At 28.4% G+C, this 16,065-nt stretch overlaps 1 protein-coding gene across 4 annotated transcripts; it reads right to left on the reverse strand.

Moving 5' to 3' along the window:
* Window positions 1-1,669: 1,669 nt before the first annotated feature.
* On the reverse strand, window positions 1,670-5,259 carry LOC114164296 (uncharacterized). Of its 4 annotated transcripts, none has more exons than XM_028048908.2 (6): window positions 5,081-5,259; window positions 3,646-3,714; window positions 2,946-3,568; window positions 2,705-2,804; window positions 2,487-2,526; window positions 1,670-2,000 (listed from the first exon to the last, which is right to left on the reverse strand). In XM_028048908.2, the coding sequence occupies exons 3-5, from the start codon at window positions 3,532-3,534 to the stop codon at window positions 2,487-2,489; spliced, it is 729 nt and encodes a 242-aa protein (XP_027904709.1). In that variant the 5' UTR covers window positions 3,535-3,568; window positions 3,646-3,714; window positions 5,081-5,259; the 3' UTR covers window positions 1,670-2,000. The 4 variants fall into 4 exon arrangements, with proteins under 4 accessions (XP_027904709.1, XP_027904710.1, XP_027904707.1 ...); XM_028048909.2 differs by having other exon boundaries at window positions 2,705-2,786; window positions 5,081-5,258; XM_028048906.2 differs by having other exon boundaries at window positions 2,705-3,568; window positions 5,081-5,258.
* Window positions 5,260-16,065: the final 10,806 nt, after the last annotated feature.

A 16,065-nucleotide genomic window follows, 5' to 3' on the forward strand; every position in this document is an offset into this window, starting at 1 on the left:
GAGTAAAGGAGGTTGACAACTATAAAGATAAAATAGATGGATAAAAGAAAAAGAAAGAAAAAATGAGATAAATTATTGAATTAGTCAAATAATTAACATTTAAAATAAACGACTAAAGAAGCCATAAAAAAAAAAGGTTGTGTATTCTAGTTTACTCAATAAAAGTAAATATGGGAACAAAAAAATGCAATGATTTCAAACAAACTTGTTTAAGATTTTTTTTAGAATTATTTAAAAAAAATAGATTAATGTAAATTTCCTTTCATATCAAATCACAACTCATTATGTATTATCTATGTAAAAATTTTACAAGAAAAGTTTATTTGGGCTAATAGAATCTATTGTGCTAAAAATGCATGTCTATTAATTTCAACCATCTGTAAATGTAATAAATAAATACACAAAAAGAATAACATACCATAAAATCCCAAATACCTAATAAATGCTCTCTCAGATGACGTTAAAAAAATTGAACAAAGAACAACCCCTTATTTAATGTCGGTTCATTAAGGAAGTTTTGTTTCTTCATGTCCTTGTCTTGGGTTTCAGTTACTTTAAAACAGAATCTTCAAACACATGACAATGCAAATTAAATTTGCATAAAGTAGAAATTATTGTTTATTGGGTTAATTTATAGTCCACTTATCTTCTTTCCGGACTCATTAAAAAATTACATTATCTATCCGAGTATTGTTAATTTTTATTTTATTTTAAAATACACATAATTATAATTTTAATGATTTTTTGTTTATTTTCAATTATTAAAATTAAAAAAATTCGTTAATTCAATTTTCATTCGATAAATAATGAAAATATAAGATACGGCCTTTAAAACTGAGCAATTAAATACCAATAACAAGTCCATCATCTCAAGTAACCGTATAACAGCTAAAATTAATTACATAATTTCCTCCATATAATCCTTTTTAAACTATTTTACAAATATATATATATATATATATATATAATATTTTATAAAATTTACTTTGTAAAACATGTGAAATCAGAATGGTACAAAATTTTTGATGCATAAATATAAGTAAGCTAAATTTAAAATAAGTATTAATATTATATATATATATATATATATATATATATATATATTAAAAATTACGTTTTTTCAATTATTTAAGATTTAAAAACAGTACATAAAATATTTTGTAAGAAAGAATTTCCCAAATGTAATTTTAGTATACTATATAAATTAACAATTATAAAAATAATAATAGTTTATGTCGCATTTTCTATTCTTAAATTTTATTTAAAATAACGACCGATTGTTTTCAAATTTTCAGTGTATATATAAAATTCTATATTTTTAATTATTATCTACTTATAAATAACCAAATTAAAAATACATTTTGAGAGCACTTACTAACTTGACCAAGAGCACGAAACCACGTCGTGGATGAGGTGGGTGAGATGAAAACTTAAAATAACATTATCATGCCAGAGTTATTCGCTTCGTACAACTTAAAAATGCTTCAGAACAAAAATAAAAAATGCTTCAAATTATAAAAGAAAAAAGAATGCTTTACAGATTTAACATACATAAAATAGTTTTAACTTTCTAAAAGGGTTTTTCAAACAAAAGCATACGTTGTTATTTTTAAATCTCATGCACATGACCCCTAAGGTACTTACTTTTAAGGTTCACGTGGTCACAAGATGAGAGAAGCAAAATACAGAGTATTTTTAATTTTTAGGTAACATGGAAACATCCCTACTCAAAAGTCATTCTAACACATCACAACTAAGCAGTTTTATGTACAAGCAAAAGAAATAATTGATTGTGCTACAGTTAAGAAGCACAGCAAATGCTAGCAGAATCACTTTGGTGAGTGAATAAACTAAATGGTTAATTTTGTTATGTAGTTCCCTCAACTTATCTCAGGGCAAATGCATAAGTTAACCATAATGTAACCTTTGTGAGTAGTCACAACAGCAGCTACATCAAGATCAATCACACTGGTTTCATGTTGAGTGTATCTGCTTGAAGACTGAAACAATCATTTAGTACATTAAAGGAGATGAAACAAAAAGAGCTCAAAATACCAGTGTCTCACTACCCAAACCTCTCATACTTCAAGCAAGACAGACAAATATAGTATCAGCACCCAGTATAAGGTTGTCACAAACTTTGTACGACAATAACAGACCGTGACAAACCTATGTGTATACGAGGATATGCAAATATACCCTGACAATAACAGACCGTGATATGCAAACATACCTACGTGTACATAAAGATATACAAACATACTCTTGATTTTGTTAAAACTATTACCAAATATTTGAAAAAAAATTATTTTCAAGCCTCATCTTATATTTGTCCTCCCTAATTTCGTCTCCTAATTTTTTACTTTTACTTTGAAAAATTATTGGATTGAGACTCAAATAATTTCTAATTGGTACCACTGACCTAGGATCTTAGATCTGTCACTTATAAAAGAAAGTAATGAAAGTTACTAGCAGACATAACATACCTAGTTGTTGTCATTGGAGCGAGAATGTCGTCTCCGAGATCTGCAAATTCGACAGCTTAACGTGTGTTACAATGTAAGGATATTACTTGCGTTTACTTGAGCACAACAAACATGTCAGTGTAATTTAAAACATCAAACACCACACATAAATGTTAAAGAGAAAGAGATGCAAAGAAATGTCAAAACTGAAAACAAAAAGATGGAAAAGTACTACACACCTGCGAAAACCATTGCCACCCCTCAAGGGGCCAATTGAACTAACAAAATCATCATCAATCTCCTCTAGATACTCGCCATAATCTACAGATGCTACAGAACCTTCATCAGAATTTGAAGTATCAGAGCTTAAAGGGCGATTACCCCTACTACTAGGATCACCAGCTCTTGCCCTTCTTCGGTTTCTAGAACTTCTAAAGTTATTGAAGGCATGATACAAAATACAAGAGGTCCACCAGTTACCTTCATCTCCAGGGAAGTCCTCAAACTCATCTGCACTATCATCATCCCCATATTCAATCACATAATCTCCCAAAACCACTCCACGTGGAATTTCCGAATGAATCGTGCTCAAAACATCTACGATCTCCGATGACTGCTGAAAATTTTCCCAATCAAGCTGTCTCACAGGATCAATTTTCGATGGACAAGCATGAGGGTGTTCTAGTTGAGCATGTTGTTGTAGCTCGGAGTAACTTCCAACAAATGCACATTGCTGTTCATCACAACAACGCTTCTTCTCATCAAGATGCACACGAGCTTTATCAACTATAATCCACCCAGAAACATCACCTCTGCACAAGGGACAACTCAAATTGTATTCACAATCAGATACCACTGACTCACTATTTGCATTGGACATTTGTGTTCTTTTAAAACGATCTAAACAATTTGAGTGCAATTGACTCGAGTCACATACAAAACAACGGCACCCCTTATCATAAGATGAACACTGAAGGAGCACACTATTATGAGGAACTTCCAAGCATATGGGACAGATTACATCTTCCCAACTGGTATCCAACTGAATATCCTCCATGCGAACTACCATATGTTGGACCCTTTTGACAATAATATAACAAAATCTGAAACCAAAACAGGCCATTAACATCAAATAAATATTCACTAGTGTGTTTGTATTAGTCTATTGAATGTTCCTTACTGTTCTCTTCTCAGTTATGCAGATGCAAACTTGGTAAACTAAGAAGCAATCCTTGATTTCAGATCAAACCTAAGAAAAGAAGACAAATTTTGAATTAGCTTAAAACCAACAACACATAAGTATATAGTAAACACAATTTATAAAAGTTTAAATGCAGAGAAAATATAAACCCAATAAGAATGTTACTTGTAACAGTAATATAGTGTTTGGTTAGAGGAAAACGGAAGGGATGGGAAGGGAAATTGTTAGGACTTGAGTACAAGAGGAAAACTCAATCCAAAATATCAGTTTATTGGGTGGGAGAACCTCAAGTCTTCAGTATCACATCAAATAGTTTATCTTATTCAATATAGGACCCCTTACATTGTCACCTATTGGTATTCAGTTTGGACCACAATGTAGCTCATTCCATAACCGAACTCTTAATGCAGAACAGTTTGTTAGGACTTAAGCATAAGATAGCTTAACCCAAAAGACCAATCTATTACATATGAAAATCTCAAGGCTTAAGAACCATTCAAGTAATTTATCCTGCTGAATTTGGGACTTCTAACTTAAGGTGAGTGTTTTGTATAATCAGGAATTAAGGAGCCCCTTCTCATCCCCTTCCAAACCAAACAAATATGCTATTTTCACAAGATCACTGTATCAAGAATTTCTACTTTTTGATACATACTATTAAAAAATGAACTTTAAGTCTAACTCAACCTTACAAAATCAAAATCAACTTGCAAAGTGCGATTTATACCATGTACTCTGAATTGGCCTTATCTCTATTCAACATGAAACTTCTAACACATGCAATCCTAAATGTGCACACAACTTTATCCCCACAAGCTGGAAAGGCTATTTCCAGGGATTTAATCGGTCCAAACTCAAAAATTCAGATGAAAACATGGTCAACAGGTACTTAATAAGTCAATACTAACTGACTAACAAAACCTGATCTAAAGACAAAATCCGAAAACCACAGTAGGATGTCATCTAGAGCTGATAAGCTACAACAGACATCACCCACTTCTGATAAAAACACCAATAAGAATGATACCCACATCACCGCCATGTTGAAACCAACAAATTAGTGCATAATTAACAAAAAATCCATCTCAATTAAAATAATCAGATCACCATAACATCCCCTAATTAACAGGACAAGAACAACTTGGAATTCCAACTTAACAGTAATAAGTCAAAAAAATTATCATCAGGACTGTCCATGAATATCCAAGTTGACCAATCCGAAACAAAGATTATTGCCGATAAATCATAGAACTAGGAGATTAAAATGAATGAAATGGCAGCAGAATAGTTGTATAATAGCGGGAAAAGAAAAGGTCAACTGGTTGTACCCATAACCAAGGTGGGTAAACATAAATTGAAGAGGAGACAAAAAAATGAAAGCTGAAGTGGGGTTTGAGAAGAGGTAGAAGATAACCTGATATTGATGTGTGAGCTGGGTCAAAGGGACAGAGGGTGTTAGGATCGTAGGTTATTAGGTTGGTGCGAATGCAGATTCCAAGTAGAGAAGTATAAAGGTTTGGCACATTGGACTCTGTCTTCCCTCTACAAATTCCAACAAAAAAACTTAGTAAAGGTTTTCCCCAAACATTTAAGACAATGGACATAAATGCCCTCTCTAGTCGTTTCATTAGTCAAAGGTTCGTACCGAAGACTGATCCGTCAATTTTATATCTTTTATGGATATTTTGACCTAATATTTTTAACTTACTTTTAACCTTTTTTTAATTTTCTTTTAATTATTTTTTAAATTGTTTTAGTGTTGTGATGTAATAATTGAAAAATGATTAAAATGATAGGTCGAGTGGATTGAAAAATAGGTCGATGTATTATTATTCAACTTTTATTACGTGCGTTTCGTTAATTTTTTTAACCTGACAATCCAGAGTCAAATTTATTCCAGTGTTTCATCGTTTTTTATTTTATTTTTCAAAACACATTAAATCAATTTTAGAAATATCTTTCGAAAGACACTCATCCATTTTTAGAAGATACTGACTCACTTCTATTGTAGATCAAATTTTCTAGAAATTTTGATTAAGTGCTGAAAAAAAAATTGACGGGCCACAAGGGAGATTGGGCGGGCTAGCTCACCAAATTGTAAATTCATTAAGGGGTTTCTTCCTGCACCCCCAATATTTCTTCTGCACCAAATATTCATGCTCTTCCATTTATGTCCTTGGAAAATTAAACAAAAAAAAATTAATTAGGTAGACGCAATAATTAAACAATTATGAATGGCAGAGTTAGTTGGCTGCCTGAATGAATTACCAGCAGTGTTTTATATACCCTGCATTGCAGCCCTCTTCCAGTTTCACTTACACTGCAATTCTTTCACTTTCACTGCAAAAAATTTCGTTGGTAGTTGAGGTGTGAAATTTTCAGTTGAGGGTCCACTCCTATTTTACCATTTGCTTCATTTCTTCTCAGAAAAAGAGGTACGCGCATTTAGAATAGAAGTTTATATTTGATAAGTTTATGTCTGAGATAAATGTTATTCTGCGTTTTTAATATTTCATTGTTACATTTTACGGAAGTCATTTTTATTTACGGAAGTGTGAAGTCAAGTTATTATTTTCATATACGGAAGTCGACTTCCGGAAGTGTATATGTAAAACGGAAGTCAACTTCCGGAAGACAAGTAAAATTTTACGAAAATCAAATTATTTTTTCCCTTCTACGGAAGTCGACTTCCGAAAATGTATGTGTGAAACGGAAGTCGACTTCCGGAAGTGTATGATAAAATCAGAAGTTCGTAAAATTTTTATAGTGTTACGGAAGTGGACTTCCGATCTTTTAAGTGAATTTTTCGCCCGAAAGTCAAGTTCCGAAAAGTACTTTTTTTTGTTTGGTAAGTAGTGCGGTGAGTAAATTTTTTCTACTTCCGTAGTTAGTGGTTTATCTTGCTTTTCTCTTTTTCCACTTCCGATGCTTTCCATGTTCTACCATGCTTCTTTTTTTTTCACTTTTCCACTCCACTTCCGTAGATGCTTTTAGACTAAGCTTTGTTTTTTTTTTTTTTTTCAGTTTTCCACTTCCGTATATGCTCTTAGACTAAGTTTTCCTTTTTCTTTTTTCTTTTACTTTTCTACTTCCGTAGATGCTTTTAGACTCAATGATATTTTAATTTAGTTTTATTTTGTAATTTATAATTTTGTTAGGGTTTGAATAATAACTTATGTTTTATTTATTATTTATTTATATTATTTATTTAACTTTTACTTACATGAATATTTATTTGTTGTTTATATATTTTTTATTGTTATATTTTTGTGTGTTTTAATTATTATTTGTTTAAGTTTACTATTCATTTATTGCGTGTTTGTTTTATATTTTTGAATTAATATTTTTATTTTTTATTGATTTAATTTTATTTATTTTGATTTTTTTTTTATGGTTGAGTGTTTATGTATTTTTTATTTTTTTATATTTATTTAATTGTTTGAGGGATATTTTAATTTTTTTATATTTATTTTATTTTGTAAAAAGTGGTATTGATTACTAATGTTAGATTATAGGTGGTTAAAGTTATCTAAGATGGACGATCTCCCTTTAACTTTCATGGATTCACAAGTAAATTCCAGTTTCATCTCAGATTTCTCTTCTTTTATAAATGAGATGAGTGATGGAGACTATACAAATAATTTTAAGACTGATCAGATAATTTCAACACGAGATGAGTTGATTCAGTGGGTTCGAGAGATAACATTTCATCTTGGTTTTGTTGTTGTCACTATCAGATCTGACAAAGCTACTGGTAAACCTGGGAGGAAAACTTATGTATTGTTAGGCTGTGAAAGGGGTGGTAAGTATAGGAAGTATAAATCTGATGTTCAACCCAGTGTCTCTGGCACAAGAAAATGTGATTGTCCATTTAAACTCATAGGCAAACCAATTAGTAATGGAGATGGTTGGATATTGAAGGTAATGTGTGGATATCATAACCATGATGTGTCTCATACACTAGTTGGTCACCCATTTGCTGGGAGGTTAAAATTTTCAAATTAATTTGTTCATAATTATAATTATTTAAAATTATATTTACTCAATAATAAAATTAATTAAAATTAAAATTATTCAAAATCGTAAATAACTAAAATTTTAATTATTCAAAATTATAATTATTTAAAATTATATTCACTCAATAATAAAATTAATTAAAATTGAAATTATTCAAAATTATAATTATTTAAAATTATATTTACTCAATAATAAAATTAATTAAAATTAAAATTATTCAAAATCGTAAATAACCAAAATTATAATTATTCAAAATTATAATTATTTAAAATTATATTTACTCAATAATAAAATTAATTAAAATTGAAATTATTCAAAATTATAATTATTTAAAATTATATTTACTCAATAATAAAATTAATTAAAATTAAAATTATTCAAAATTATATTTACTCAATAATAAAATTAATTAAAATTAAAATTATTCAAAATCGTAAATAACCAAAATTATAATTATTCAAAATTATAATTATTTAAAATTATATTCACTCAATAATAAAATTAATTAAAATTGAAATTATTCAAAATTATAATTATTTAAAATTATATTTACTCAATAATAAAATTAATTAAAATTAAAATTATTCAAAATTATAATTATTTAAAATTATATTTACTCAATAATAAAATTAATTAAAATTAAAATTATTCAAAATCGTAAATAACCAAAATTTTAATTATTCAAAATTATAATTATTTAAAATTATATTTACTCAATAATAAAATTAATTAAAATTTAAATTATTCAAAATCGTAAAGAACTAAAATTATAATTATTCAAAATTATAATTATTTAAAATTATATTTACTCAATAATAAAAATAATTAAAATTAAAATTATTCAAAATCGTAAATAACTAAAATTTTAATTATTTAAAATTATAATTATTTATAATTATAATTATTTAAATTTATATTTACTCAATAATAAAATTAGTTAAAATTAAAATGATTCAAAATCATAAATAACTAAAATTTTAATTATTCTAAATTATAATTATTTAAATTTATAACTATTTAAATTTATATTTACTGAATAATAAAATTAATTAAAATTAAAAATATTCAAAATCATTAATAACTAAAATTTAAATTATTCTAAATTATAATTATTTAAAATTAATAATAATTAAAATTAATTAATATCAGAATTATTTACATTAAATTTAAAATTAAGTAAAAAAAATACAAACGGAACACGTGATTACGGAAGTGGAAGTCGCCTACGGAAGTCAATGTTTACGGAAGTCACTTCACGGAACTCAGTTTTAACTACGGGATTCCACTTTCGGTAATGATGGCTTACGAAAATCGACTTCCGTAAGTGGCATTTTTAAAGTTTTTGGGTGATCTGCACTTCCGAAACTGGTTCTATGAAAGTCCACTTCCGTAACTTATGGAAGTCCACTTCCGGGTTTGTGTTTTCACACATGTATACTCAAATAAAAAAATAACTATATACAATGCATCAAACATGGCAGAAACAATAAAAAAAAAAAAAATATACAACACGAATACGTTTACCTGGAGATGAATGGTGGAGGGAAGAGGGAGAGCGGACAAAAAATAGAGAGGAGTGGGGCACGTTAGAGAGGAGAGTGGGGCAAATGAGAGAATGGGGGGTGTGCCGCGGCTAGGGTTTAGTAAACACAAAGTGAGGCATTAAATAGGAAAGAGAAATAGAGATTGATTGATTTAAAATTTTAAAATACTAAAAGGGTAGTTTTGGAATTTAAGAAAAGTTTGGAGGTGCAGAATAAATATTAGGGTTGTAGGGAGAAAATCCCATTCATTAAACTAAAGTGGGTTGCACTAGCTATTTTGTCACCCCTACCTTACGCACTAAATGCAGTCAATGAAAATTTTGATTATCAAAACAAAAATAAATACAAATTTAGAAGAAAAAAAATGATAAACTTTAAAAATACGAAATAATTTGATATTTAATTACACGTTTGTAAAACAATAATTACACGTTTGATATTTTAATTTTTAAAAGTTAAACATTTAGACTGTATTTAACCAAAAACAAATATTGTTATTGAGCAACAATATTAGATTAATAGTTATCTATTTATATATGTTATAAATAATTTGCGATCTGATTTGTTCTTTTTTCTTTAACTTGGTATAACTTATATGTTTTCTTCTTGTAACTCCTTTTATAAAAAAATTATAATTAATCTTGATTCTTTTCTTTTATCATTATTATATTTCTTTTCCACCTCTTTTTAGACTTCATTTTGGTTTGGATATTAAATTCAAGATTGTAATTGTAGAATGAATAATCTAACGTACCAATCTAATAGAATAAATATAATAAAATAAAATATCGTATGTTTATGGTATAAAATATAGTACACACACAATATATAAGAATCGACCATTGTAGTTATTTATAATATATTAAATGGAATATCTAAATGCACAACACAATGCCTTGAACATAAACTAAACACATATTACATTAAACTATAAATTTGTTCACAAAACAAGAAACTACAAAATACACAAAAAGAAAGATTCAACAATGAACAACAAATAATTCATGGAGCCTAACTAAACAACAACATCTTCACCAAGATCACGATCACCGAGAGTCTCCACATCTGCTCACACCAAGGATTTGGTGATTTCACAAATAGAAAAAGCCAAACAAAGAACACAGACAGAGAAAGAGTAAGCTAGTGAAAATAATTCTTAACAGTTAAATAAATAAGTTATGAAACACAAGCAACATACTTATCTTCATCTAAGCAATTAATGGACTCTCAATTTGATTATCCAGATTATGCGCTTGATATAAAATTCTAAAGGAAGTATGCACAAGGGGTTATCACCCAACCACACACAAGGTTAATCCCATTATGCCTTGGACCCAAACACGTCCCAAGACTATGATCTTCTACCACTCTCACCACATAATTCATTCAACTCTATATGAGTGTGAACGATTATCAGAGTTCAAAATACATTCATCTATCTAGACATCTCTTATATCAAGACATACACTAATCACACCATCACCAAGAATTTCCCTTAAAACTCTTTCATCATCAACATTCCACATGTTATCTCAGAATAATTATCATCTCATGCTTCACACATCAAGTACAGGTCTAAAAAAAATCCCACATCATTCATGCATAGCTTCATACATCATATTTTTAACATTAACTCAGTCAATCACAAGTTAAAGTAAGGAACTAAAATTCTGCAGCAATTATCGCTTAAGCTAGACGAGTATCGCTTAAGCTAAAATTCGGATAGAGCAAAGTGAAATTATGTTGTTCTCGCTTAAGCTACAAATTATCGTTTAAGTTAGACTGATCTCGCTTAAACTAAAAATTCTTGCTTAAGCTAGACTGATCTCGCTTAAGCTAAGAATTCTCGCTTAAGTTAGAATAGCAAATTTTGACTGATTTCAACGTCAACATGCAAAAACCCAAAATCTCAAACAACTAAACTAAAAAAACACAACCACAAACATCAAACCAACATTTTAAGCACGATTCAAAACCAAAAACATGCAAGACACTGAAAAAAATGTTTTAAAGTCCTACCTTCCCTTACCTTAGACAAAGATTAACTCAGCCAAATAAGCTCCAACAACAAAGCACCACAACACGACTACTACTTAAGGAGCTGATAACCAAGATCAAGAAAGGAACAGTGAAGCCATGACCACAAACAGAATAAGGCCAAAATTTTGGAACAAAAACAAAAGGGAAAAAGGGATGGATGTTTAGTTTAACTTACATGGAGTAGGAACGTTCAATAAGTTTGGAGGGGGTCGTAATTCCAGTCCTAGCATAACTTTTGTTTCAGGATGGAAAGAAGGAAGGTGAACTGTTTGAAAAAAAACAAAATAGGAAGTGAGTGACTAGAAGGAGGGTAACAAGTGGACTGACCATGACCCTTTAATAATATCAGACCCAAAACGTTTTTACGACATAAAGTGGATCTTACAAATAATAGATTATTTTTTTAAAAAAATCATGTGTTGTATCACTTGAATTATATAAGGCATTTTTAATTTATCAATATTGACTTTAATAATGTTTAAATAATAATTATTTTTCATAAATATAGAATTTTCCGAGATAGTTTCGTAAATGTAAAATCAATCTTAGTATATAATTCTGTCTCAAGTTGCATCTGAATACATTATTCGTCCATCATGAATTTATTTTTCACCTTTAAAATTTAATACTCCTTAGCTAACCAAAACATCTACAAGTTTCAAGATATTAATAACGTAATCTTATGCAGTTGTTGCTATACAAAAAAAAAAAAAAAAACTTTTTTTCTTGATAAATCAACTTTCATCACGTGTCCTCTGATGCCACAATTGAAGCATTTCTAATTCTTTCTTTCTTCAAACTTTTAACTTTCCACCAAGTATTCTTTATTATTTCACGCAGATTTTTTTTTTCTCAATTATAGTTTCTCAAATGATATAATTCGTCACTATTATTAGACTCAAATGGGTTTGAAGTCTCTAATAATCACCAATTATTTGTTTCAAGTGCCCAACAATTACTTTTTCTTTTCCAAATTGTGTATCTAATAAATATAACAGTTTAGTTTAAGTCCGTGAAAAATACATTTCTTATTATATTTAATCCTTAATATTATATTGATTTTTTAACTGATCCCATCTTTTTTTTTTCTTTTAGCCCCTGAAATTATTTTGTCATAATAACAAATATGTTTTTCCTTAACCCCTAAAATTATTATTATTATTATTTAAGTAATTGTTTAAGCCTAATAAATTTAGAAGTAACTGAGAACATATATTTGTATTATGCTTTCATATATAATGCTTCAATGTATTGTTTTTTATTTTTCCAAGAAATAAAATTTTCGTTAAGTTATACAATATCCAAAAGTAAATATTCTACTAGAAGTAGAGTCTATCCAACAACATTTGAATAACATACATTTTTAGTATAATTATTTTGTCCATAATATGCATATAGAGATTAAGAGATTTATCAAACTAACTGAAGAAAAGAAAAAAATGTATAAGACGAATATTTGTAAAATAGTTCGATTTTTCAACTAACTATCTACAATTATAAGTTTAAAAGTGCTTCTCTAATTAAGTAAGAATTTAATATTGGAATCCACAAAGTATCAACCGACTTTAAATTTATTAACTCAATATCGAATAACGTTTTCTAATGAAAAAACCACTTGTATGGACTTTAACCATTATATAATATTATTTGAACTAATAAGCAATTTTAGATGTCATTGGATGACACGAAAATATTTAAAATATTTAATATTTTAGGATCATTATATATATCCGTTGAATATATGTAATATATATAAATTACTGGTTCTTGAATATCCGCAGCAACATCCACAATATAGATTTGCCTTTACAGCTTAAACTTTCATCGGATAAGATAATGTATATTGTGCAAATATTTTTTGTCCGGAGAAAGTTATGCATGTACATGCATATAAATTTTGGTCGGGTATTGTGATGCTATGTATTTTATTGTGATCCGGTTCAATTGATTTCTCTCACGGAACAATTAATATTACCTACAATAACTTTTTTTTAGACAGGAATCGAACTTGTGATCTTGACTTTGAAACCAATTGTTAGGATGAAGCGCTTTTATGTCAAAAGTTATAGTTATTAGACCGCAACTCTTTTTACTTCAGAGTGTAATACAAGTCTAAGTGTCATGATTCAATTGTAACCTGACCTGCTTGACCTCTATCATAAGACAATTGATACTACCTGTAACACTGTGTTTATATATTTATCCTATAACTTTTATCCACACTTCAATTCAAACAGCACATTGTAGCAAATGAAAACATTCTACTTTTCAACATGTCAAAGTGAGCCAACCCGGCTCACACGGGTTGGCTCACCACAGCCAGGTTGAAAATGAGTGAACCCAACCCGGCTCACTTTTCTGTGAGCCAGAAATTTTGTAACCCGGCTCAACCCACCACGGGTTGGTGGGTTAAGTGGGTTGGCTCACCAACCCACCTAATTTTTGTTTTAGTATTCAAATATTTAAATAAATTTTTAAGTAACCCATGAGATGACAATCATAGTTAAATCAAGAACCAATGTTTTGATCATGCTCATCACCAATATATGAAGAATTATTTCCAAGAAAGTATCCATTAGTCTAAGAAAGCATGACTAATATTAAAAATTTTTTGTCATGCTATTCAACAAAATATAAATAAAAAAACTATACATTTTTTTCATGCTAATTTAGAAAAAAAATTGTTTATAAGACGGTTACTTGAATAATTTACTATAAAAATTATAGTTAAAGATTAAAGTATCAACATATATATATATATATATATATATATAAAAAACTTGACAATCAAATTAATTAAACATTCAAACTATTCAAATATAATTAAGTAATATTCTAGTATTTAAAAATATGAAATTATGAACAAATATAATAGGAGTAGTAAATAATTATTAAAAAATTTAAAAAAAAATTTAAAAAAATTTTAAAAAAAAATTAAAAAATTTTAAAAAAAAATTAAAAAATTTAAAAAAATTGTAAAAAAATGTTGGTGGGTTAAGTGGGTCAACCCACCTTCAACCCGGCTCGAACCCGTTTAACCCGTGGGTTAAGTGAGCCGGGTTGAGTTCAACCCACCTTTGAAAAAGTTAAATTTTTCTCAATCCAACCCAGCTCGAACCCGTGGTAAGTCGGGTTGACTCACGGATTAAAACCCATTTTGACATCTCTAATAATAAACCAAGAATCTACGAAACCACACGAGATAAACACCCCCAAATTTAGAATTATAACCACAACCTTAGAACCAACACTGAATTAACAAAGAAATGAAATGGTGAAGAACAAGAAACACTATCCTTAAATAGAACACAACAGTGGAAAATTTGGAATACTCTTTGTTTGGGGCTTGGACAAAAGTTGGTTGGCCTAAACAACAAAGACATAATGTGAGTCTCTGATCCTTCTCTTTCGGACACTTCAAACCAACATTACTGTGGCAAATGTGACCGACAACATGGTACAACACCGCATCAAATCATTAACATAATTAACAGCACAATGGTGACTTTTCTTGTCTTCTTTTTTCCTATTAACATCATGCAACTAAAAGCAAATATCGTACAATAAGTCAAGTTCATCAATCTCAATTTATTGGGTTGTTTACAAAGTTAACTTTGGACCATTTTACATTTCCTTTCTTCTAACGTAAAACTCTTCAGTGTTTACACCAAATTAAGTTGAATCAGATTGACAATAGTCTAAAACACTTTGCCAGCTTTAAATTTAACCAAAAAAAGAACATGATTCCTAGTTTTGTGTTATTATGAGATATAAAAGGAAGTCACTCATTTAATTCCTTTTTTCTTGTAGGTTAACAATGAAATTAAAAATTAAATAAGGTATCGTTTGACCCAATGCACTAGTATTTTTCTGAATATTAGTATTCTGAAACGGATATATCATCTATAAAAGAAATTGCTTTTAATGACGTCATATAAAAAAAATTAATATTTCTTTTCTTACATTTTCATGTTTCGAATATCATATCCTATTTATTTTTTATATGATACAATGCTTATAGCGACGAATTTAAGATCCTATAATTAGTGGGAATAATAAAAATTATTTGAGTTTCCATTTAGTAATATTTTAAAATGAAAGTAAAAAATTAGGAGATAAAATTAGAGGGCAGAGAGAGGTGAAGGAACAAATATATAAGATTAGAATGAACAAAACATTTCTTTTTAAATATTTGATAATAATTTTAATAAAATTAGGGGATGTTTTTCTTTGAATATTTGATAATAGTTTTAATAAAATTAGAGGATACACGAGTATACATTCATGCACACGTAAGTCTTCTAAGTGTTTACATATATCATATGTGGATAGTTCAGACAGATAATGTCTAGTATGTTCATTCGTACTTTTTTTTCTTTTATTGTGGTTTATTTATTTAAAAGATAAATAAAGTTAAAATAAATACATTTATTCACAATTTTTATTTATATAATTTAATTTTCCTTTGTTTAATTTTTAAAACAAAATAAAGTAATTTAACTTTGTTTCCTTCATATAATGTATGGAATAATCAAGAATTATAACCTTTATTACTTAAAATATCTTATACTAACTTGTCTTCTAACTACTTTGTCAGTGATTTTTTGACTTTCTAAAAGTTTTATTTTTCAATTTTATATTAAATATAAATAAAACTCACAATGCATATATGCTGTTATTATGTAAATTAGGAAATTGAATAAATGTATGGAATTCACCATCCTTTGTTTTTATTTTTATATTTCATTTTAATTTTAAAAGTACATTCCCTAATTTTGTTTTCGGAAATATCTTCCCC

This window comes from Vigna unguiculata, chromosome 9 (genome assembly GCF_037176805.1).
Source record: "Vigna unguiculata cultivar grain cowpea cultivar isolate G323 ecotype 2 chromosome 9, ASM3717680v1, whole genome shotgun sequence".
Classification (NCBI taxonomy): domain Eukaryota; kingdom Viridiplantae; phylum Streptophyta; class Magnoliopsida; order Fabales; family Fabaceae; genus Vigna; species Vigna unguiculata.